The 26,840-nt window shown below is 36.0% G+C and overlaps 1 protein-coding gene across 4 annotated transcripts in view; it reads right to left on the bottom strand.

Moving 5' to 3' along the window:
• Nucleotides 1-26,840, bottom strand: part of VPS13C (vacuolar protein sorting 13 homolog C) — a 257,639-nt gene that overhangs the window by 142,915 nt on the left and 87,884 nt on the right. The window contains exons 80-83 of one of the 4 annotated variants that reach the window (XM_075505805.1): nucleotides 20,044-20,135; nucleotides 18,604-18,727; nucleotides 18,260-18,343; nucleotides 13,747-15,787 (exon numbers count right to left, since the gene is read on the bottom strand). The exons of 1 other annotated variant lie outside the window; for it this stretch is intronic. In XM_075505805.1, coding sequence (XP_075361920.1) covers nucleotides 15,686-15,787; nucleotides 18,260-18,343; nucleotides 18,604-18,727; nucleotides 20,044-20,135 — 402 coding nt within the window. In that variant the 3' untranslated portion in view covers nucleotides 13,747-15,685. Of the gene's footprint in view, nucleotides 1-13,746; nucleotides 15,788-18,259; nucleotides 18,344-18,603; nucleotides 18,728-20,043; nucleotides 20,136-26,840 lie in introns of those variants that run through there. 2 more of the 4 variants (XM_075505806.1, XM_075505808.1) reach the window with 2 other exon arrangements.

Genomic DNA, 26,840 nt, shown 5'->3' with positions numbered 1-26,840 from the left:
TTTATGATTTCAACTAGATGTTTAGAGAATAGTGCAGGAAATGACATGTTATAAGAGCAACACAGGTCTTTTACCAACGACTGTAGGCATTATTACAACAATGTCAACAGAAGTTCTACCTCATCTTTTTCCAGAATGTCAACTAGCAGAGGAAGAGTTCATATAATGGGAGATAAACAAGAGAGGAATGAAAGAAAAGCAGCTAAAGCGGGACCATTGTAAATGACCTTAAGGTCTCAATTTTTCATTACAGTATGTAAACAATGTTTTCCATGAAAAGAAAAAGCTGTATGTTAAACATAATCGTTATCCATCTCTTACTGCTTCAGGCTAGGCAGGTGGTGGGGTTTTTTTATTGGGGGGGTGGTGGTGGTGGTGGTGGTGGTGTTGTTTGTGTGTGTGTGTATGTTGCCATATTATAAAACTGCCATATTATATTGGTACCAATGATCTTGATCTAATTATTAGGCAGAAAAAGGCAAAAAGTGAGATGAAATTCAAAATTACAAGGCCAAAACCACATATAATTAAAAAAGACACATAAATTAAGGGTTTAAGAAACAAGTAGTGAACATCCTTTTCAGATGAGAAATGGGAGCTTCCAGGTATTGGCACAGACCTCCTATTTAGTTCTATAGACTTAGAAACCTGGTTTTTAGTAATCTTAGAGAACACCTGATCTCAAACATTGATGTAAAACTACCTATGTGTTTGTTCCTCTGATTAGTTGCTTTCTTCAAATACATAGAATTTACATTCTAAGGAACATATTTTCTCATCAGAATCACTATGGCAAAAATAACTACTCAGCAGTTGCTTCTCTATGGTACTTAAATTTTAAATAAAGATAGACCAGAAGGAAAGACAACTGTGTGCTTTCTCAATGTTTCTGGATTTCCTTAAACGAGTCACTGCCAAGACATTGTGGTCTAGAGTAGAATACAAATAGAATACAAGGATCTTGTGTGTAGGAATTTAACATCAAACCAAGGAAAACTTGTTTTTAAAGTAATTTTATCATCAGGTGTCATTATCAGCCCCTCCATAGGCTCATTTTCGGTGAGAAATTTTCAATTTCTTGCAAGGTAGTTACAACTTCATATCACAACTTCTTTCTTCGACCTGCCAGTGCTGATACTTCCTAGATTCTAAACCACTGAAAAACACCTTTCTATGTGGTCAACAAGAAAAATAAACACTGTGTACAAAATTAGCTTCAGTCCAAAGGAGAACTGAACCCAGGACTAATTGTTCAGACTTTGCTGCACATATAACCTGTTTGGACAAACAAACAATGGCAACTGTCAGCTACCATCGATCATTTACGTTATGTTTAGAGTGAATCTTAAATCATTGTCTCTTTGGAAAGAAAGAGAAAATTGAGATAGATACTGAACTGTCAAAAGCAGAAAGCTTTGTAAGTGAGGATCTTTCATGAAAACTTTTGAACTTAAGTCAACCAGTGGCTATGCAAGCTATTGAGCTTTTTAACATCATGACGACTCACCAATGAGCACATATCTGTAGAAACCCTACATGAGAAAGGCTATGAGCTTCATCGCAAACTAGAAATAAGAGTCTTGGGAAATCTACTCCTAATCAGAGCAAAAGCCAACTTTCTTATAGCACACATGAAATAAATGCTTTAGTGAATTTCAGCAAGTAGAATCAGATTAGAGGTATTATAAACAATGCTCACTGGTTCAGCACTGACAATAGTGAAGATACAAACAAGTAAAACACACAGATCAGCTAATTTTTGTTTTTCAAACTTAGAGGCTTTTTTTAGCTTTGTGGAAAATCTTTGAGGAATTTACTTATTATTGTAGAACTACGATTTTAACTAACTCAGTGTAGACTTCAGAAGGCAGAAAGTAAACACTTCTGATTCAAATACAATCTAAAAATATTCACTGCTTTTATTTACAATCCTTCTAAAGTTCTTAGGAAAATTCTCCAGATAAGCATTATATATTTTGTAAAAAGGAATGGCTAGCCATCTGAATTTCTTCTGTAGATTAGAGCTCTGGTTTTATTCTCAGACTGTTATAGAACTATCTCACAAAGAAGAAAACAAAGTTTAAGCAGTTTGCTGTCCCTACAGATGGCCAATTCAAATGCTCAAACACCCACACAGGAGAAATATAGCTCCAACCTCTCTAGAATAGTGGTATCTTGAGGAGAAATCAGCATTGTCTCGTGTTTGCCATTCCACAGTATCATGAGAAGACTGATGTACTCAGCAGACAATTTTTTTCTAAGGCTTAATAGGACAAGATAACAGGACCAAGCTGAATTAAAAATCCAGCTTAGATTCACAGCTATGAGACAATCTGATTTCCTGTTCCACTAATACCTTTTTCACTTTTTCCTTCATTGCCCATCAGGGCAAAACCACTAAGTTTTGAAGGTTTCATGATCCAATCAAAGAAAGAAAAAAGTTTCATCAGCATATGGTTACCTGGAATGTGGGAGACTGGTGCTCTAACCACCATGTTACTATTCTTAGCTGAGGGAAGAAGAGGGAGAAAGAAGTCTCTTGTTTTGATTTCAGTTTTTAACTGAATCTGAGCAACTCTCCTTCAAGTCAGTATGTGTCAACATATTTATGCTTTTAATTAATCTGCTTTTCCTCCCATTAACAAAGTATTCCATTTACGAAAATTCAACAATAACTCTCTTTCCTCAGCTTTTTCACATAACGTTATTTGGAAGGCTAACAAGCCTGTGTGTTTAATTTGTGTGCTCTGTCAGAGAGTTTTGGCTCAATGCATTCATTCAATTTTGCAAGAAATTCTTAAGTTTTAAACATTTGTTTTCACTAGGATTGAAAACACTCACATTTCAAAAAACATTTCCAAGATTTGTGTGCTGCCATGATAGGGAACTAGATCCCATAAAACAATGAGTAGGAGGTCTGGATAGCAAAGGATCAGTCTGTCTTTAAACCCTTTTCTTGTTTAACAAACAAACAAAAACCATTAAGTCAAGTTTGACATAATCCAGCAATTTTTAAGATTTCAGTGAATCCTATATTTTGATTAAAATATTGTTCAGCAATTATTATTATATTTTCCAGTGCCCCACAGTAACTTTCCAAGTAATTGTTACAGAATTGAAAGGTAACGTGTACAAAGAGATAGATAGAATTTATTTGGCATGCTTTAGTTTACAAGCATCAGCCAAAATGAATGTGTGTAAAGGGATTAATATTTTCTGATATTTTTAAAACATCAAAGGACCACCAAATATCTATCATACTTTCTTATGGACATACTTGCGTTGTCAATGCACAGAATCACTTGAACAAAGATTTAACTTCAGTTAAAAGTATTTACATAATTACATTTGATTACTTGACAATTTTAAACATCAAATACCAGTCAGTTACAAAAGCACTACATTCCTACTTGCCAGATGGGAAACTGGAGTGTTTAAGGGTGAGGCTTTAAAAAGCACATAAGAACTCCGCTGCAAGACACACTAGAAGTCTGGGCCAGCATTAGTACCTGCACAACAATCCCAAACTAGCATTGCAATCCCCAGCTCATCCTTTCTCAGTGAAAAGCAAATGCCTTGGTGAACCAGCTGTAAAAAGAAACTTGAAATTATTTTGATCAGTGGCTACAGGATTGCTTATAAAGTGGCTAAGATACCTTTAAATGGCCATCATTTCCATACGTTTTGTTGCAGAAGTCTGCTACTCTCACAGCATTCCCATGTTCCAAGCGGAAAGTGGTTTTTATGCTCCATAATAGACTATTCCTGTCAGCACTTCTTTGGAGATCTCAGCTAACTCATCTTGTATGTCACTTAGCTTGTACAAGCTGATAGGATTGTAAAAGACATAAAATTATCTTAATTTCATATTCTAACACTATATTTAATAGAGAACACACAAACAAAGTAGTACTCACTCGCATACAGCACCTTCACCACTCACACAAATGGTCTTTTAACATGTAAAAGTTTCCACATAAAAGTAACTTCCCCTATGATCAACCCTTACAACACTTATTGTAACTTTATTGAAGAAACACAAGACTATATTGGGCTTTTTTTTTTTTGCCTCCCCCCTGCCCTTTCAGTCCAGAGTGAATGCTAAAAGCAGGGTTTGTAATCATCTTAATTATAAAGTTTTTTCCCAAATGGAAATGCCTTCCCCCTGAAGACTTTATTTTCAAGCCCTTATCACATGTAATAGAATAGGCTTGGTGTCAGTTGAATAATATATTATGCATGCATTCACTTATGCTATGATCTCCACCTGGGTGCTTAAAAAGAAACATGTTTTCTTAAGAAAAACTGATAGCAGAAACATTCACCTGTGTTGAAAGGACAATGCTATTATTCTGCCCTGTATTGCTTTGTATCTTGTGAACTGAATCTATTTCAGGTTCCACTGAAAATGCACAGTAAGTCTCTTTGACTGAACTGCTAGAAATTCAGGTGGCCCCAGTTCAGACACATGCTGTGCCCTCACACCATTTTCCTTGTATATTTATAAACTTGAAATGTTAAGAGTCTTTCTTCCCAAAACTCCTTGGAAGGCACTATTATCTTGTGGCAAGTGGATAGCTGCCCTTATCCCAAATGTGTAGGTATGCTCACACCTTCGATGGACTTCATCCTGCAAAACTTTTATTTCAATTTATCTTCACTAGGTAAGCTGGTGACTGGATCCTAAATCATGCCCTATTTATTGCACACTGGCACCTGTTTGACTAATGTCATTGGAAGGATTTGGAGGTTTAACTGCCTACTTGTTGCTCATCTGGCATAGGCCTTTGAAAATGTCACACACTTGCGTATCTGTTGGTGGATTAATCAATTGCCTGCCTGCCCAACAGCCTCTCTACTAGACTTTCACACTCCCTTCTTTGGTTCTTGCCTCTGGTTTTGGGGCATTTTGTTTACTCCACTCTGCCAATGCGAGCATTATTCATCTGCCCCAGAAACAGGTCACAGACCTCAGCACATGGAAAAGAACAGAGGCGATGAAGCCACCCGAACAGTAACACCTCATACCAGACAACACTAACACTTCAAAACCAGACTATTTCAGCTTGCAGCTGAAATATTTTTTAAATTTAATTTCTAGTACTCAATTCTTCAATGACAACAGAAATGGAAACACTGTGGAAAGCTGTCATTTTTCAATGAAAAGCTTAGTTCAAATGAAAATCCACATCTTTAGTGTGCAGCTTCAACTGAAAAATTTCAACTAATTCTTCAGCACTGCTAACTTTTGGGATGAAGCTGAGCCAACCTAACAGCTTGCCATCATCCGACATTTACTCCCCTCCTCTCCCTTTCCTTTCCCTCTCTAGCTACTCAGCTGACTGTTAACCTGGCAGAAAATTAATCCAGCATAGGAAAAGTGAAATATGCCTTTACTAAACTAATCCAGTGCAGGTAATTTTGTTGATTGTGTTTAGGTCTTGGTATCACAGTACTTAATGTATAGGCAGAGTAATATTTAATATGTATATTTCCCACCCTTCCATTGTTTGTTTGATCTTAAAAGTTTTTAAGACAATTGGTACCGCTTCAGTTTCTTCCCAACATTAAATCATGCCACTCATTTGAATTTACAAGCAGTCTATATTTGAACAAACAACATCTATGTTCCTTACAGGTTACAAGAAGCTGAAGAACACCTAAAGCACAGAAGTCTTCTATAGCTGTACTCTGATTAACCAAATATAGGTTGTGTTAAGCATAAAAATATCTACTGAATTGTAACCATGCAGTGGTACACACTATACACATATACCATGCAGCGACACATGAATTTTGGTGCAACTTTTGCCAAGGTGAGAAATGTAGGACTGCCTTCTATTCTGGTGAACCAAAACAGAGAAAAGCGATCATTTGGTGCATAGATGCTTTGATTGCTGCGAATGATCAAAACAGAGGAGGAAGGTTGTTGATGTGTTGTTGACTTAACTACTGTATCACAGTAACCAAAATCCTAAAGTCTATGGATAATTGAGTAGTTTCCCCAAAACATGTAGCAGGATAGATAAATTGTGTATATGTTGTGCTTAATAACAGAAATAACCTTTAAAAACTCCAAGCTGTCATGCTTATGTACATCAGAATGAGATGTCAGGAGAGCAAGCACAAAACAAGAGCTACTTAGGCTAAAGTCTGTGATTTGATGCTACAAATCATTTGGTGGCAATCTCACTACTTCTTCCGACTGCCCCACTGCCCAACCAACGGTCCCACCACTGACAGGTTTCACTGGTGTTAAGCCACAGGAGTTTCCTGACCTAATTTAGAGTTTGGTGTGACGAACAGTCAGATTTACTCAACTGGGCGTGGCACAGAAACAGGCATGAGTGGCTTGGACTGTCATTGAACTCCACAACCAATATTGCTTCATGTTGTCATACAACGGCCTGTTCCATGTGCCATGGTCCACAGAAGGACCAAAACAAAGAGTCGGGCAGGCCCATGATGAACATCAGCACCTCCTTGCCAGAACTGCAGCGCTGGTAAGACTGCCTGCCTAACTGGCTTTAATACTACTTTAGCCATATTGTTTAATGCTTATTATTTGCAAACATGGTGCTAAATGTGCTTTCAGCTAAGTTATGTATTTTCCAGGTCTACAAGCTTGCGTAAGTCCTTAGATTAGAGAGGGCCCCTACATATGCCTCCATGTAGGAGGGCATGCAAGAGAATAGATAGATAGCTCTGGAAATGAAGTTTTGTGCTCACAAAAACCACCAAAACCAATCACATTAGTAGCCCTGTCAGTACTTCCACGTATTATTATATGTTGTATCTATTTTCAAAGACATGTGCGTAGAATTCTGAAGACTTGAAACAGATAACCTGCAACATCAAGAATATGTGCCCTATATACAGATACAATTTATATTTAAAATTGCAAATGTGCAAATACAAAAGAAACAACTATTAGAGGCAGAACATGTTATGAGACATCTACAGAGGAAACTTGAAGAAATCCTCCAGGTACTCTTATCTATGACAAAAATTAGTGTTATCTCAGTCTAAGAAAACTTTTAAAGACTTCTAATGAGTCAAATATAAATGTTATAACAGCTAAGTTACATTAGGGTGTTAAACCTTCTGACTACAGATCACAGGGAGCAAGTATTAGAGTCCAAACATGATTCTCAAGTTCCCTGGCCTATCCAGGTTTCTCCATTCCACTTTTTATTTCCCATTCTTCCTTTGTTCTAAGTTGCTAAATCCTTCAAAGGCCTCTAGATTAGTCAGGCAGGTGCCACAGAAATTACTAGAAATGAGAGGCCATCCAGAATTTGTTACTCAGCATATCTGTAGTGTGTCAGTGCCACCACAGCCAGCTCAGTTTGTCCTTCATGCCCATGGAAGCTATGAAGCTTCCCCTGAAAAAGGCTAGATATCAATCCAGAACACAATGCCTAGAAGAATTCCAAGACTAAAAAGGCCAAATTGGGAATTAAAAAACAATCCATGTGTTATTTGCTGGCTACCCAGGATATACACTAGATGGGACACAAAGTCACAAGGTCTTGTCTTCTGAATAGGATGAGAGTAGCTAGGCAGAGACTAGAAAATGAGTGAGGCGGCAATCTTGTCGCAAGTGCTGTCAGTGAGCAAGTGCCTTCTCTCCCTCATTCCTTTCTTCTCCTCAGTTCTCAGACCCTGCCTGCAAGCCCTAGATGCTACAGGGTTAGGAAATTGTGAGGGATGGCAGGAGGAACTGAGCAGCCCTCAGAACCTAGCACAGAGAGCACTCTATGCCTGACAATACTAGAAATAACCTGTTTTAAAATGTTTAATTCCCCCACAATGAAGATTGTCTTTTCTCCCATATGCCCTCCCAGAAAGATTTTCTCTCATTAAATTTTTTTGCCAGTAAAAAGATACAGCTAAATTATTATTTTTAAACATTTAGATAGCCTCACCTACTTCCTCGTTTAGGTATTTCTTTCCATAGAATTGGTAAGAGAGTCTTTAGAAAGCAGGAATTGGAAAGGATCCTAAAGGCAGACAAAGAAAAGGACACTTGCAACCAACAATACAGGCACAAAAAGAGCAAATGGACTAATACATCTTCAATTCTTGCACGCTGCAAAGGAACATACATGATATTCTGCACAGTCCTGGAAGCTCACAAGTGTAAGAATGGCTCCCACAACTGAACTATAGAAGTTGAGTGAAGACTAGTTCTCGTTAGCAGCAGCTTGTAGTGGCAATCTCTAAAGTAAGAAGTGGCAGTATTGACCCAAATACAGCGTAGTATTGCTTATTTTTCAGTTTTTGCTTTGTTTGCAAGTATTAGTCTTAAGTAGTTTTTAAGTACTATTTGAAATAGGTGTAATATCTACCATAAAGTATTTATTAACTTTAACTAAACAGTGCAAAGAAAAAGTATGCAATCCTGTTAAACAGTTCTGAGATGGCTTCTTGGGCTGCCTTAGATCTCTCTGAATTTAGTAGATACACAGAAGAAAAACAGGACATACCTTATACGACACTGTCTGTTACACAGCCATCTTCAGCTCAATTTCTGCAATTCAACAGTAGCATTAGCAGAATGAGCACTTCAGTAAAAAACACACGGAAAGGCTTTTACTCTAAAACATTACCCACTAAAGAAATCTGTACACATGGAAATCTGCGCCAATTCCTACAACACTATGTACAAGTAAGAAATAACATGTGAACAATCGTTGCAGTGTATTTTTTCCAACATTTCTAAAGCTCCAGGCTTGGATCTACAGTTTGTAAAGCTTCTGACAGCCTCTGATTTATAGCTCTATCCTCTGCATTGACCATATCAATTAGATGATTTTAACAGTATGGTCTCCAGGCAGGAGGAGAGTGGGCAGGAAAGCTCTAAGACAGCAGTAAAATATAAAGTTTCATTCCCCCACCTTGTGGGTAACTACTGAAACAACAATTTACAGTAGCGTTTCATCATTTGCAACCTAGACACATATTCATCTATCAAATTTCACACATCGATTTCTGCTATACCACAGCGAGTCAAACTTAAGAAATTTTTGCAATTAACTCAAAGTTGATTTAAGTAATATGCTGTTTTATTTTTAAAATTCCACAAAAACTTAGAGGATGTCTATTCTTTTGATGCTTATCAGCATCAGTAATCAATTGCTCAAGGTTGGTGTGCTCTGTTAAAGTGTGAAGAATGTCTTAACAGCGTACAGAAAAAAAAAGGGTTAGCTAACTGGCATTTAAATTTAAAAGAAAAGTTTCTTCAGGAGTGTCCCCATGACAAGCCTACTGATACTATTCTAATTGAAAAACAATTGTACAATTGCTCCCCAACATGTTTGTCAGAATGTCATTATACTAAACTGTCATTTTCTCTTGTTATTTGATTATATACCTTTCAAGACAGGATGAGGTCTAAAGCTAGGTTGCTTAAGTGTAAGTTACTGACTTCAAGATACTTTCTGTGTGCTTTTACTGATAATTAACCTGCAACAATCCTATGGGATCAGTTGCAGAAGTCTTTTTGGACTCCTTAAGAGCACCTTAGCCCAATGTTGTAGCTCATTAGAAGTCAACAGCAAATTTCTTTCTAGCAGGGAAATGGAACGCACAGCCACAAAAAACACAAGAGGAAGCTTTATAAGCACAATACAGTCCTCATACACCAACTAAGTCAAGGGCAGATGCAGGGCCACATTTATCAGAGCAGAGACTAGGACCTGCACAGCTCAGTGATTTACCTATAAAGCTTTGATTATATATGAGAGGAACTTATGGTCATATCTGATGGGGAAACATTTCAAACCCCTAGAAGTATGCTACCTTATACAGTGCATAAGCACCTTCCCTATTTTTCAAGTCTTTGTTTTCAACAAGCATTTTTCAGAATTATACATCCTTACTGTGCTTACCTTTGATAAACAGCAGAGTCTAGAAACAATGTGGACACACACACAAGATGAACACTGGAATTTGAGTGTTGTCATATTACCAATAAAGAGGACTTTCAGTGTTCCATCTGCTGACTCCAGTAACATATCTGGGAATGGCTCTGCCTCCCTGACTGAAATCCAAACAAAAATTTCTTTTCCTTGTTAAAATTCAACACAGTTATTGTTTTCAAGTAGCACAGTTTGTCTTCATAACTAGATGAGGTATCTTCCCAGTTACTCATGTAAAAGGAATTTGTAGCAGGATATCAATATATCAAATTAGCTTTTTACCAACTTTTTTGCCTCTAAAGAGTTAGCCATTTTACAGATTTATCACCATCCTGCTTTCACTTTCCTTCACTCCCAACCTACCATGCCATTATTACGGGGTTCCTCCTGCCTCCCTCATCCCCCCGCCCCAATGCAATCTGAAAACTAGATCAGGATAGACAATGAACATTCTCACTCTAAAACAAATAACAAAGAATATAAAATAATTTCAAAGTAGAAGTTTAGTTGCTGACCTCTGGGAAGAGTGAGGATACAGTGAACTGAATCAAGTTTTAAATTCACACGTTCCTTTTGAAGGGTCAACTCCTTCCTTTTTAGAGTTATTTCTCCTTTCATACTTAAGCTTTTCTCCCTCAGACAAGTCAGGTGACTAGATTAAGCTACCATCTTAGTTGCTGACAAACATCTTGAAAACTCCAAAACAGAAGTAAATTGCAGCACAGAGATAATAAATGCTAAAGGCTGGAGATCTGTGTATTTGCATCATTGTTACTTAGTGATTATGCAAATGAGATCCATAATCCAAGGAAGGGAATTACATTAGGATCATTAGTAAACTGAACAACATTCATATACTTGGAACAAATTTTATTTTACATCTAGATGTCTAATAATTTTTTTCCTTCAATCTGCCCTTCATATGCTGTGTGGCATTGTATGTTTAAGTGATAACTGCCCTCTCCCCCAAAACCATACCTTTGTCCAGGAAACTTTAATAAAGAGACTAAAGCTTTGATTTTTCTGAAGGAACCTGAAGTTGTATATGTTGATTCTCAAATCCCTCCACTTGTTTCTTATATTAAGATTTCTCTTCAAGTGGTCAGTCCACTGGCATCTATTTCATATTCAGCCTTCACACTCAGGTTTGAATAAATGCAATTTTATAAGCTGTTGAAAGAATTATTTTGTCAAGCAGATGCTAGCTAGTTTCAAAAGTTTTCACCAGTTTCCACTTTTAAAATTAAATCCTTTTTATTTTATTTTTAAATACTCTGAGTGACCCAAGACCCCCTTACAAAATCCTTGTTGTCAACCAAAGACCAAGATTAGGATACACATAGTGTAATCACTATGTTACTCTACTACAACAAAAGCATATTTACTGCCAGCAATTAAATTAAAATATTGGTACCTTGATTGTTAAGCTGAATTACTTAATTTACCTCCTCCAACTTCACAATTAATCTCCTCTAAAACTATTTAATCTCTTACTACTAAAACACTCCCTATTCAGTGTCTATAATAAACCAAACGTTCTTCCAGACTCTGCAAGTGTTGAGAAAATTGTTAAACACTATGGTGAAAGGCGTAAAGTTGTTTTGATAGCTATAATTTAAAATAACCCAGGAAACACAGAACCTCACATCTCTGGGGTTTTTCTTTCTTTTTCAGGGCAAAGAAGGGTATTTCAGATTTCTTATTGTGAAAGAATCACAGACCAGCTGGAGTTGGAAGATATCTCTTGAGATTGCACAGTCCAACCACAGTCAGCTACAGTAGGTTGTGCAGGACCATGTCAACTCAGGTTGTTAACATCTACAAGGACGGAGATTCCACAATCTGAGTGTTTTTAAGAGCGTTGGGGGGGGGGGGGGGGGGGGGGTGGCGGGGTGGTATTTGCTTCTTTTAAAATGTTCACTTAAGTAGTTTTAAGTGGTTGACATTGTAATTCTGCAGAGAATGACTGGTAGTAGTAAACTTAATGAATATAGGGTCCTTTTAAGAGGAAAGAGTCTGAATAAAATCCAATTAAAATTCTTATTGAAAGATATCCTAAAAATCCCTCTGAACAGTTAACAGTAAAATGGACCAAGTAAAATGGACCAAGCTCATGTATAAATTAGTAAGAAGCTGTTTTTATTTTCAAAATACAACATTTCAGCATGTGAAGACTTACTAATCTCCAGATTGGGTAGAAATTCAATAAAAATTATCAAAATAAAATACTCCCTAAAAAAGCCCACAGTTAAGTGGAATTGATAGCACCACCCTGTGAAGAACCACACATACCTATTATCTATTCCCAAAGTTCTCATGTCTTTCTCTTTTTTTTTAAAGCATTAGATTGTTCTAAAATCATAAGCAAAAGCATATTAACATGTTTTTACATGAAACAGTTTGATTTTATTATCATTTTCTGTTACTGTCCTTTAAAATGGTTACTAGGTTGAGATAGATCTATGTTGAGGAAGGACATACTGTCCTCTACCTAGGAAGCAACTGAGCACGCTGGGGGAGGGAGAGCATGACAGAAAGGACCGAGAAAGTTTCAGAAAGAAGGCTACAGCTCAAGCAAGAGACTGAGAAAACAGTTAGAAGGACTAAACACCCATCCAGGCCTTGTTAAAAAAAAAAGAAAAAAAAAAAAAAAAGAAAAAAAAAGAAAAAGCAGCTTCTGAAGGGCCAGAGAAACCTATGATGAGCAACAGAGTAACTGAAGCAAGGACCCAGGCCTGACCTAAATGCTTGGAGTTCTAATTAACAAGCTAGTATTCCATATCTTATATCCAGTAAAACTTGGCTTTTGAGACAGCAAAAACTTCTGGGAGCTCATCACAAGGAAAGGTCTAGGAAGATCTCAACAGTTTGGCCAACTTGTGTGCTCAGTAATACTGAAACTCTAAAGCTTCATAGAAACATTAAATCCTAAATGTATGGGAAACCAATTTGTTGCCAAACAGTTTAAAAAAAAAAAATAAAAAAGGCGTGCCAAAATCTTTGAAAAAAGCTCTTTCACTTTGCATTGCAGCACCTGGTTGAAATTCATCACTAAAGATTTTCTGAAAATGCACTCTACCCCAACACCACCTCATTCCTACAGATCATCTAAACAGTATTTAATTCTGCAGTTGTTCTTATGCTGGACATATACTTAGGGACTAGACAAGAGACCCTCCTTTTTCCTTAACTCCCTCGGCCAGCACTTCAAGAAGATGCACCAGCTTAAGGAAAAGGGTAGAAAGGGAACAGGAAAAGAAAGTTGCCGAAGTCAGACAGCAAAGCCCAGGTACAGCCAACAGCATTTGCAGCTGGAGAGAATGCAGCAATGCAAAAGGCTGGATAAAAAACAAGAGCAAAGACAGAAGGACACATGGTAAAATGGAATGGAACACCTGAGGAAAGCACAGGACAAGCACTGGAAACCTATTGGTCCTGAACATCTATCTCCATTTAAGCAAGAAATGCGATTTCTTAGCAAATGATCTCTCTCATGTCCTCTTGAGTGCTCGATCCAAGTGGTAAAGAAGGTCGTTCATTACTTCTTCAGCTGGAATTTTTAGTGCCATCTACCAGTTCAAATTCAGCTAGAACCCAAACTGCAAAGACACGCATTTCAAAACAAAAAGTTTTTCTATAGAACCCTACTGCTTCTTCAGACTATTTTAAATAGGAAGCTACTTCACTGTACCTAATCGCATATAAAGTGAGAAAATAAAATACCTACTGCTTATAATTCAAGCCAGAAAGTTTACAAATAAAAACGAGGAAGCACAGAATTGAATCAAGCAGAAGACTGGAGTCGGAAACATGTCATCAGAACTGTTTTAAGCTCCAATTCTCCACCTCAAAAAAGGCACATGGTACCGTCTAAACAAGCACTGAGAGCAGACTGAAGAGAAATCTATTTTCAACTATGAATTAAGAGGCAGTACACATAGAACTATCCCTTAACATGCCAGACACCAAGTTGAAGGAAACGCTTGGCTGTAGAAAGCTCTTCTGCAGTACGCTAGTACTCCAAAAATTTTTTCCATATAGTGCCAGTGACATGTGGCAAACCAACAGCATATAACATATTTTAGAAGCAACGACATTTAAAATCATAGCACAAATAATTGCATATAAAAATTTATTGTCTTTCTTTTTTTTAAACGCAGGCTTGCAATACATACAACCTATATAGCTAATTTAGTTAATGTTTGAGCAGAGCTTTCTAGAAAATAGGTGGTAACACGGAATTAAAGGTTGTATCACATTTTTTTCATCATAGCAAACCAGATTAATAGCCATGTGCATACAACAGCAATAAAATCATGTCTGCAGATGCTCTCTAAAATGTCTGTGTTTGGCAGCTTAATTTCAAATATCTTAAGCTTTCTAATTTTGGTGAGATCATAGGTACAGGTTAAGAGTACATTTATAGAATCCATCAGCCCTTAGGTATAAAGAGTTTAAAAATCCAGGCCTAGTTCTCATGATTGCTCCACTTACTAAATAGCTCTATGCAAGAATATTGCCATTTTTTTAATTGAGTTCATATCTATAGCTATTATGTAGTACAAAATTAAATAAAAACCAGAAATCATTCTTTCCAAGTGAAGTAAGTTGGAAAGAGCAAATTTTCAAGAGTAAATATTTGCAAGGACACTTTATATCTTATTCGAGATCCAAAGACTGACAGCAAGAGCTCTTAGTTTACTGATTACTGAACTAAAATCTGTTTGCTCATATAGTCCTTGACCCAGACACTTACTTATGTATGTGCCTAGTGTTAAGAATGGAACATGTCTCAATGAAGTTTGTGGGATTATACATTATACCATTAAGAATTAGGCATATACTTTAAATGTGCTTAAATACCTTGCTAAACTGAATACTAACAGTCTTCAGGAAGAGAAACTGCAACAAAAATATTATATCAGAAGTGACTTTTAGTTTAATGAGATGGCACTCTTCCAGTGGAGTAACTATACACTGAAATATGGAAAGCTAATTACTTTGATTTAAGCTTTTGACATACAATGCTGTCTAAAACCAACATGCTGTTCCTCCTGGAGAAGTCTTTAAGCTACAGATACACAACCAAAACCATATACATGCACATGACAGGTGAATAATATTTTCCATTTTTAAAGTGCAGAGTTTCATTTACAGTGTAAGTGACAACATTCCAAAGTAAGCATTTCCAGACAACAATAGCCTATTTCTTTCATACATATTCATTCTTATGTGCTCCAGTGCAGTATTTTCTAATACTAAACAAACAGGGATGAAACTATAGTAGCTAAATTGTGTACGCTTCTTTCTTAATTTAAAGAGAATGCTGCCTAAAATAGAGGGAGTTTTTAATTAGTTTCAATCATTATCATAAGTACTTTATTTTGCAAAACACTAGAACCATAATTACTACAACCTGTCTGTAAACCATAAATTTAGAGTGCAAATCAGAAAACCACTTTATTTTAGAATGCATGTACAAGAGCTCCTGACGTGAAAAAGAATAGAAAAGAAAATTTCAGAGTGGGAAAACATTTTAGCAAACGTAATTTTTAAACTTAAATGTGTATTTTAAAATAATGAAATCCATAGTTTTAGAAAGAGGCATAAATTCTTAAAATAAAGTGTTTATGGCTGTTAATTTTGAAGGAAGACCTCAGATATTTTATCTTTACTTTCTGCACAAAGTTTCCATGTCGTTTCTCATCAATTTTAGGGTAAAATTGCATACCAAAGGTCAAACCCGAAAAATCCTGTTATTATCAAGACAGCATTTGTGGCTTCTTCAACTGCAACGACGCTTGCTTCACCAACTTGAGTTGTTTTCTTGTTGCCTGGGCTTCCTGAATGGCACAACAAATCCTCTGTAAAGCAACACATTGAAAGAAAGAAAATTAAAGCATGCAATTTGAAGTTTTCTTCCATAAGATGCTACTAAAAAAATAGTAAAAGTTTAAATACTGTAAGAATAAGGTCTCTTGAGAAAAATTTAGTATCAGATCCAATTAAGCCATTTTTTCTCTTCTAAAATGGACAGAAAAGTATTGAGAGCCTACCACTACTAGATTCAGTCTGAGGTAAAGAGCCTCAGAAGCCAACTATGTTCAGGCCAAACAACCAAGAGGTTTGGATTATCATTATCTGGAAATATAAGAGAATCATTCATAATAATTAAAAGAAGATATAAATGACAGCAGGCACTTTTGAAAATATTTACAATGAGAAGCACTCTCAAACTGGATAGTTAGTTGAGATCCACAGAAGGATAAATTAAAATAGAACCTAACAATAATTCTAAAATTATAAATGACTTAACTGAACAAATCACTGCAACTAAACCAGTCATTTTTAATTCCTAACTCCAATCTAACAGCTAAAAAAACCCCCATGTCTCAACTGTCTAACATTAAACATATTGTACATTATGCATAAAATGTGTATACATAATATTAACATAGTGATATATCTCTAGTCTGAGAAAATTAATGTCAATGTGATATGTGTAAATGCCTAGGGGGGGAAAAACAAAACAAAACAAAAAAAACCCAACAACAACCAAAAGGTACTGGAGTAGCTTCGATGGTCAGTCTGATTTTACCTGAGTAATCTCAGCATTTTGTGAAAGCTGAAGTGTTTGAAATGCTTGTAAATGCTTTTATTGAAATGATTTCAATAAAAGTAAAACTTATTTATACAACAATGAATATTAAAATAAAGAATAAGTTAAGCTGGATGAACAAATAACATGCATCAGGTGTACTTGAAGTATTTCAAACATTTATGGATTTCTGATAACTCATGGAGGCTGGGGAAAGATTCAGAGGACTAAAGAAGGGCAAACCTAAAACCCTTGTTTGTTTTTTAGGGGAGAGAGAAAGAACAAGGAAGCACTACAGATAACCTTAACCTGATCTTAAAGATATTTGTTTCATGCACATACAAAGGGCACCACAGAAATCTTCACAGAAGTGACAATTATTTGTGAAGCATACTCTTTTTTATGTCTTCCTATCAAATTGGTATAGTTTTACAAGTGGGACCTATGCAAAGACAGGAGATGCAAAATGAAGACTAATACTGATAAACTCAAGAAACAGAAATCCATGGGTAAATGGGCAGTGTTGCACTTCAGGACAGAAAAAATTATTTTCAATGTATACATACCAGCATAAACACTAGCAAAGGAACAAGTAGTTAGGCAGTAACAGAAAAAAAGAGAACTAAACACAAAGAAGTATCCTTCTAGTGTGGCCTGCATGTTGTATACAATGTTCCAGCTTTGGCCGTAACACTAAGATGTCAGACACTAAGACACAGACAAACTAAAAGGATTTAAATTAGTTAACGAAAAGTGTGATTTGGAGACGTGCTGTAAGAAAAAGTTGAAGGAACTTTTTCTTTAGACAAGGGACAGTGAAGAAATAATATAGACTCTTCCAGTAGATAAAAAAAGTGCCTCAAAATGATAGCAGGTTTGTGGGGTTTTTTTTTCCTTCCCGGTCTAACCCATTCTTTTAGAAGGCTTGATCAATTTAATAGAAGCAATTTGGCCCCTATTCTGATTCTAGCTGCTGACTTGTCATTTACTGGAGCTACAATTTCAAGCGTGCTTCCAAGATGCTGTGGATCTAATTGATTTCACTTTTGGTATCAGGGAGAACTCCTTCTCTCTTATCACCCGATACAAAACTACAGTAAGATGCCTGGTTTCCTAGGTAAATTTTTCTATTGTTGAAGTACCCTGGAATTTATACAAATTGTTAGTTCAGCTTGTGTGAGTTAGCTGTGAGACCCAACCATCCACAGAACAAAAGCTCCCAAAATAAATCAGCCTCTCCAGCATCAATATGAACAAATATTTAGAGATAAATGGTAGAAAACCCAGGTGCAGGGAGGGTGGGAGCAGGAATTTAAGTAAGCCTTTTCACACAAGGTATACTTACTGGGTCAGTCCAGTGATCTTGAAATAATGAGGAGGTAGCAGAACTTCTCATTGTTCAATGCTAGAGACTATAATGAACCCAACCTAGTACTTTCAGGTATTTGAATTATTTTCCTTTAATGAGTTTTAATATACAAAACACAAGACTACGCAACTTCAACCTCAAATTATTATTGCATACACTCTCTTGAATGCATTAGACTACCTTGTCTCATCTTTCTCCTGGATAAACTCATTTTTCAACATGAAAGTATCGTAAACGGTCCTCAGGCACAGCAGCCTATTCTATAACGGGTCTCTGAAAGTTACCATCTTTTTTACATGCTGAGTTTCAACAACGGTTAACAATACCATAAGGAAAGAAGATGAAAGGAAAAAAAAAAAAAGAATATACCCTTGCTGTAGTTTCATCCTGAAGCTGAACTGTCTTCACACATTCATGACCTGTACTGTCCTTCCTTTGGAACATCCTTTGATCCTGTTGCAGAGGGGAACAAAAATGTACTTCAGGTGACTCATGAAACAAGAATGCAGAATCTGATACTTAAATGGCTTGAATGTCAACTTCAGGTTAGATTTCAGTGTGGCCTCTGTCCAACCCAACTCATACTTTCAAGAAATCTTAAGTAAATCCTGTCTCATAGTCCCATGGTTAGCAGTTAGAACCATAAATAAGTTAAGAGCATGTTTGGAACTCTAAGTAGTGTTAAATAAAAAAAGTTTATATGCTTTTCTTACCAAAGCAGTTATTTTTAAAACATTTGCTTCATAGGAGGGACAGCGTGTAAAGTCTTCAAATAAGTAATCCCACTCTGTTGTTAAATGGCCTAAGATTTCCACTTCTTTTACATATATCACTCTCCTGTTCAGAAGAAAAAAGTTAATACACAATTTCTCCCTGGGACTAGAACTTTGCCAGAAAAACAAAACAAAATGAAGAAAGGAAACTCATTTGAGAAGGCATTTTCTGTGTGGATTAAAAGTATCCACTCAGTCACAGAGAAACCATATTTCCTTAACATATATTCTGAAATAATCACTTTGTCCTTAAGTCCTCATAGATGATCTATGATATCACATAGTATGCACAGGCCAACTTAATCGAAACCCACCCAGCTCTCCAAATCCAAACATTTTACTGGAATTGGATACTAGAGGGTCATCAGTTAATTCAAACCAGTTCCTCAAAAGCCAGCCTCTACGAGATGAAGGTAGTCAAACAGCTACATACTAGCTACACAATGACACAGTTACTACTAGACTGACAGATGATCGGTTGCTACTGTTTACAGTTGCTAGCTAGCTGACCTTTAATTACTTCAAAGTTCCAAGGTCAGCTAGCACACTAAGACAAAAACAGGTGGCAGTTTTGAATGGAGTTAAACTGGAACTTTTATGCATGTGGAGAGGAATCGGGATAAGGAGAGATGTGCACATTTATCTGAAGCTGCAAACAAATAAATCACCTAACTATCATTAAAGGACTTTGTCAGTATTTTGAAAAAGCTTGTTCAGCTGCAGCATGAATTTTAAGGTGTGCTAGTTGTTATAAAACAAACATGGTGGGGTGACTCCACGAGTCTCATTATGGTTGAGCCCCTCTCATACATTCAAGGCAAGGTGGATATTCGTGACATTTGGGATGTGGAGATCATAATCTATGGGTTCCTTTTCATTCTCTAAATGTATTTAGAAAGTTTTGAGTCCTCAAACTACATAACCAAGACTAGTAACATCTTGCACTTTAAAAATTGTCTGATGAGTTTAATATTGATTTTCATAGTCATACAAAAACTTAAGACTCCATTTAAAGTATCCTTTAATTAACAAGATTGTAAACATTAATCACAACGTTGGTTTGACTGCAAACTCTTATCACAAGCTAATTTGAAAAATAAAATAAAATAAATAAAAAAAAAAAGAGTATTTCCCTCCAGTAAGATGAAAGGGTCACTGACCTCAGAATAAACTGTCTTCCTAAATTAGTATCTAGTATTGCCATCATTACCATATTACATTTTCCATAAAGGAAACAAAATAAATTATAAAAAAATCAGGACAAAAATGGACAAGAAAAGTACACATGCAGAGAATAGCAATCAGTTTAGACTTAGTCAGATGTCTAATCCCCAAGTTGAAACCAAGACAAGCCCTTAGAAAGTCTTCAAAACTTAATACCTATTGGTAACAATAAGGTTTGCTCTTCTGCTTCTTGGAAGTGCACAGTGGTATCGATAGCTCTCTCCTTCCAGTTTTCTAATGTGCAATTTCTGAAACAGAAATAAAAAACAATTTTTGGGCTGTAAAAAGAAAACTCAAAGTGGCGTTTTCAATTCAAAAGCCTTTTAAAAAGTTACCTCTTTGAACTGGTTCTTTAAAGGCAGGCTCTCACAGTGTTCTCACTCCTGAAGCTGAGTCACTGAAAGGTCTGATCCATTCCACTCAAAAGGTGGAACATTGACACTGCAGTACCAGACTATGTCTTCAGCTTTAAGTTCCTTTCTGTGCTAATAATTGTTTAGTAATGTTCATTGTGCTACACCCCATGCTGCAGACTTGATTCAAGAGTGAAAATCCTGCGACAGCACCTTTAAAGGCAGCAGCACATGACTGAGACCCTTAGAAATAAACTATCAAGTTACAAATACTCAATGCACCTCAAGGTCAGGCTTCTGAAGCATTGAACGGACATACCTATTCAACATCCAAAATAAGAAGTTATATGAAAGTGCAGATCAAATTACTCATGACATTTCTGTTAGACAACTACAACTCAAGTGACAAACTATGAATACAGAAGTTAAAAAATTTCTAAATGAAGTACTGAAGTGCTTCCTAGCTATTTTTTTTTTTCAGTTCTTCATTCATTTTTTGATTACATATTTTTCAGATTTCCTACTCCATACACGCTGTTTAACTGAAGTATAATAATTTCTAGAGCATGTCACCAGGTTTACAATACTCCAAAGACCAGCATGGAAGACAGTCTCACAGTCATCCCTAAATCAAGCTCACAATGACACTGGCTTAAAGGCAACAAATTCACAAAGTGACACATCAACGTATTTGTGGGAAACGGATACACATCAAAACATCATGTAGAAAAAGATAAAATTCTGAAATGAATAATGTACTACCAATGGGAACCCAACCTGAAACCGGGTATGAGAATAAATCTGTGCCAACTACTGGTTCTCCTGCAATGGATTTGTCAGAAAGCAGGCAATCTGTTTCTGTCCACCCTACTTTGCTGCCTGCTCGATTAACTAATGTAACACATTAACTATGTGTTACAGGTGAATGTACTTGGGTTACTAGTTTGAATGAATGTTAGTTTTCAGGACAGAAATGGTCTGCTAGAATTAAATACATATTTTCTGTTATAATCCTGTATATATTTAGTAGCTGTAAGGTTGCTAGAATTCATGTTCCGACTGTAGTTGTCATGTACATGGGAAATATGTAATTGTTACTAAAAACCTTATCTGTACACAGGTTGTATTAAATGCAGAGATCATTAATTCTCTGGGTAGCAAACCTACCATATTAACAGTGTCATATCACACACATCTGACCTAAAACCAACTACCTGCAGGCATGTTTGCCCTTCTCTTTGGAGAAGCTGTACATTGTTTCATTTAAGGACAAAAACTAGCACAAAAAAAACTGAAACAAGGAATATACACATCAGGTTTAAAGCTAGTTCTGCATTTATTTTGGACTGCAAAGCTAAGTATAGTTGTAATATGCAATACATACATTCCTATACTTCATCTCATGTCTCTGAACCTGCAAATCAAAGTGCCACTGATGTTGGAATTCCGTGAAGTTATTCATAAGCAACTAGACAACATTCAGAAGCCAGCAATACTGGTAATAGTAGAGCAGTTGGATTATATAGTCTTAACCTTGGAAACAAGTGTTGGAAAGAGGATGTGCATATCCAGGACTTTGCCCTAAGACTCTAGCCAGCAAAAGCATCTGGATCCCATTTATACTCAAGAAGCTTCTAACACAGCGCTCCAGCGCAGTAGTCACAAAAGTCTGGCAGGGTCACTAACCTACTTATGTTGTCCGACAACCATGAGCTCTTTATATTTAAAAATTACGATGGTCATCAATAGAGGATTTTACAGAAACTCTGATTACTACAGTCTTCCTAGGTCACAAAATAAAAATACTTACCATTTATTGCTAAGATCAAGAGCTTCCAACTATCACCACAGAGAAGTCAACTGAGATGCTGAAATTTAGCCTATGGTACATGCATCTCAAACATCTACTCTACCCTCTACCACAAAGAACGTTAAATCAGTGCAAAAAGTCTTTACAAAATACACATTCCACTTGTAAATAACGTTTAATTAGTAAAAATGAACAAAGACAGTTATATAGGCATAATGTCAATGCATGTTAGCTTTGTACTCTCTAAGCCAATACAACCGCCTTTTTTATCATACAATCTGTTTTAATGGAAAATGTGCAGCTCCTGTGTAGGAACATGAGGAAACATTAGGAAGAATGAAGGCCATACATGCTCTGCCTGGATGCCGAATGCATGCACTTCAGATCAATGTTTAGCAAGTGCCTGCAACTGGATGCCCCAAAATTGGTTTGATGTTCTTTACAGCAAAATAACATGACCTCCAATTCATTTTACAGTTGCTACTGTGAAATTCAGCGTCTGTATAACAGTAAATTTCTCAAGCTGTTTCTGACAAACTAGTGAGAGCAAATTAAGGAGGGAGGACTAAAAATTCAGTATGTTTTTAGTCATTCCTTGTAAAGATATATTTCCTTCTGTATTTCCATAGCTGGATCTATAAAACTGGTAAGATGACAACAGAAGCTAAACTTGACTCCACATTTATCTGTCTATGATCAACCACGCAGGCTAAGAACTCTATATAGTTTAAGTAACCAAAATGAAAAGATCTTTTGTCAATTCAGCTTACTTCAGAATCAACTAAAAGAGGCTTCAACATTTATTTATTTTGCATTTTATTTTCGTATATTTAAAAGTTCAACAGATGTCTTAAAGCATCATCATACATTGCAACTGACATCAAAAATCCTTTAAGCTCAAAAGCAGATTAATATTCAAGTTTAAATCAACAGCATAGTGTTTTCCTGGATTTGCTCCCTAGTGATAGGACGTTTTGAAAAGCATTTTAATTCAGCATTTTCCAGCAACCAAAAATATAGGGTCCACATCTTCTATAAAAAAATATTAGTTTCTGACCATCCTAAAAATTTCTGAAACTGTAAAATGTACATGAAAGGAAGAAAAATGCCAGAAAGGCTGCTTATCTCAAAGTCTCTTCAAAACATCAGAAGAAAGATGGCAGCATAGGACTAAAATAAAAATATGAACTCACATTTTATACCTGAACCATAGCTATTTTAAAAACAAGTAAAAATTAAAGAAATTCAAAACCCACCACCAGGTAAGACTGCAATTTGAAGGCTGCAATCCATATTCTGAATCCTTTTGTTGGATATGCAGAAGTGACACGTGCCACATATTTAAACAGATTTATTCATAAGCATGTTCCTCTATTTAAACTCAAAGCTTGGGAGAGAAAGCCTGTTTCTCATAACTTCAGAAACAATCGTGATAGTATTTTTAGATTTTACATGCAATATGTTACTAAAATAAGAGTTCCCACTGAGCTCTATGCCTAAGAGATGCAAAATTTCTCAGAGCTATTCTCAATACACCTGATAGACATCAGCACAAGAGTGGTGGCATTACATAAAAACAGGGTTGCACTTGATGCAAATTACTCCATGATCTGCACACTCTTAAAGAAGTCAAGCACCTTTATCAAAAGCTTTTATTTTTATGAGAATACTAGAGCACTTTAAAGAAGTTCAACTCATTCTTATTTACATGGAAATGAAAGAACCAGTGCAAATTTATGCAGCAGAACAGGACTCAACCAGAAATAGAATCTGCAGTTTCTGGAAACCTAGCATAGTATTCTCTCTGCCACACACTGTCTCACCACCACGTCTCAATTATTCATTAAATGTTCTGCATTCTTTATAAAGCTCCATGTTTTAACAGGGAAATGAAACGAAGTAATGCCATTGACACTGAATAATGTATGAATTGCATCCTGTCAGACCCTAAGTGCTGGGGTTAGAAGACAGTCTCCTCACTAGAGCAGGCAACAATACCTGCGTATTAAAAGGCAAAGACTAACAAAGCCAAAGGCATTCATTAGCTGTTGTAGCAAATCTCATCAGCTACAAACACTCCTCATACAAAGATTAACACTCATGACAACTTATTCCTTGGAAAACAATTCTCCTAGAGTTGCCCTATTTGTTCTTTGATTTCTCCAGCTATACATACTGTGCATTTACGTTTAACAAAACACATTCTGTACCACTAAGCCTCACCGCATGAGCTAGAGACATGGCCTGCAAGACATCGGATCTGACTTTCCAGGTTTTGAATGGACTGAGCAGATCCCTATACAGCCCATATACATTAGATCCAGCACTTCTGGGAAAATGCACTGCATAAACAAGTTTACACAAGTGACCTGATCTATTCCATCTGGCTACTGTTCTCATTCTGCACAAAAACACTTCCTAGTGGAAAAAAGTAACTTGGCTTTTAAGACCTACATATATGCTCCTCCTATGCTGAGCTCTAATGTCTACCAATGTCTATATTTCACATACAAATGAGTATTTAAGTGAAACATTTTTTTTGTCCAACCACTGGATAGTATTGAGGCATCCATTCCTTAAGGTAGCCTTACAAGGTTTCAACCTTATAAGTGTATATTTATTTTAAAGGGACATATGCATTAAAGTTAGTTAAAATAGATGAGAGAGTAGGGATTCTGGTTAAACTACTTGTAATGTTGGGTCAAAACTGGATCCAAAAATAAACAGCACTACCTATAAGTTGAGTTATTTGCAATTAAATTTGTAAATGCATATAAAACTGACTTTCTGGCTCATCTTCCTTCTTAAATATCCTATTTCCCGTAAAGACGCTGTCCCCCTCTTGCTTGTAATTAACATTACAAAACAAAACCTTCCCAACACTAGCCTCTACTGTAATAATCAAAATCAGTTAGTTAAAAAACAAACAACTGTATTCAATTAACTGACTTCTGAAAGGAAGACAATGTATTTGGTGAACTTTACAGAGGATTGATTCTTGGTTAATACACAATTCCAATCCACACCATTTAGATCTAAGAAAAATACTAATATTAGATGTGCAGGAACTGCATAATATCCAGTTTTCAGTGTTAATTGTGCTACCTTTTCCTTTTTGATAGATGGAAAAAATATAGTGCAAAAAATAAAAATAAATCTCACTACGTGAAGAAATTTGGTTTGCTTAGTATATCACAATGACTTAATTTCACTTAATTAGCTAAAATAAAAATTCACTAAATTTTTTTTTTAAACAATTTTAAATCAAATAAGCTGACTATTGACCACTAAATTCTAAAAAGGCATTAGCAGCAGAGATGTCTCTGCTCAACTTTTTTTCATGTATGATAGGCAATTTGCTCTAACAACAGCTTTTTAAGCTTAGCTTGTTAATTTATGAGATGTTGTATTAGAAATTAAATTTATGGCATCGCTTAATTTTGAAATCTATTTTTTCTTATATATATGTAAATTCATGTTACCAGCTGAAAGTTAACATTTAAATATGTTGAAAAGCAAAGCCCCAGAAGATTCTGTGAATGAAACCAGAGTCAACTGAGCTGGCTACATTTTTTAATTGATAAAATTTCATAAAGTAGTAGTAGTAGTAGTAACTTGAAGTGATAGTGGTTCATCAGATGTATAAATGACAGGCCTATGGCATATTACAGAAGCCACAAATACAAGTTTTCTTAGCATTTATATGGAAACAGTATTTCTGTACCATGAAATTATAAGCATTTGCACAGAAGAAAATTCCATTCAATATCACAATTTTAAATTTTGCACAAGTATCACAATGTTGCTTTCTCCCTTCATCCACAACCCTAGCTCTAAGAGAATGCTAATAAATGAATGAACTCAGCATCTACCCTACCATGATTTTTTTCCATGTGCTTTCTGTTGTTGCCATTCACAAGGAGCTAAGCATCCTTAGAAAAATAAATATACATGAAATAAACCCTCGCTGTCTCTCTCATCTTACTCACTCATCTAATCTTACTGAAGATGGTTATTCAAGTTTGTCTGTTTGTTTTCTTAGCCTGGACAACATGAAATACTGTTTTATTCAACTGCTACACAGAAAAGATATGAATGAAGGGGAGAGGACATGTTAAGTGCAATCCTGCCCTTAATGTAAATACTAAAGGCAGATAAAAGACCGTGACAGAAATAGAGAAGAAATACGGAAAATGTTTACTCCATCATTCCAGTTCTTGCTGCGTATGCCAGGAGAGAAAGAGAAAGAAGAGAAACATTACAAATAGAATAGGAAATAAGGATTAAAATAACATGTAGAAGGAAGTAGCAAATATGCAAGTTTTGGTCTTAAAATGTTAATGTAGACAGTTATTTTACTCTAACTTTTTAGCAACAAAATAAGCATTTTAAGGTAAGTTTTAAGAATGTGAAGGCTGAAATACAAAGTAACTGGATTCCAATTATCTAGGACTTGAAAACAACTGTAATTCATCCTCCATATGTTAGCCACTTCCAGATGTAGAAGCAGGCTAAATGTCCACACAACACCTGTAGCTATGACATATTTATTGCTATTAAGAACAACATAAGGAAATACCAAAAGGTAGTATTTTGAGATTTCATGCAATTACCATGCAGTGGTATCAACTGCTGATACCACCAAAAAAACAAAAGAAAAGAAAAAAAGGAATTTCAGTAGTTGTATTACATGCCAAGCAATTCAAGCTCTATTCATCCATATAAAAGTAAGTTAGTTTGTAAACCAGCCTCAGCTTTGTTCTTAAGCAAAACTTTAGAACTGAGTATCA

The sequence above is a fragment of the Mycteria americana genome, chromosome 6 (assembly GCF_035582795.1).
Source record: "Mycteria americana isolate JAX WOST 10 ecotype Jacksonville Zoo and Gardens chromosome 6, USCA_MyAme_1.0, whole genome shotgun sequence".
Taxonomy (NCBI): domain Eukaryota; kingdom Metazoa; phylum Chordata; class Aves; order Ciconiiformes; family Ciconiidae; genus Mycteria; species Mycteria americana.
The sequence above is the reverse complement of the archived record's forward strand: the minus strand, read 5'-3'. Positions and strand labels throughout refer to the sequence as shown.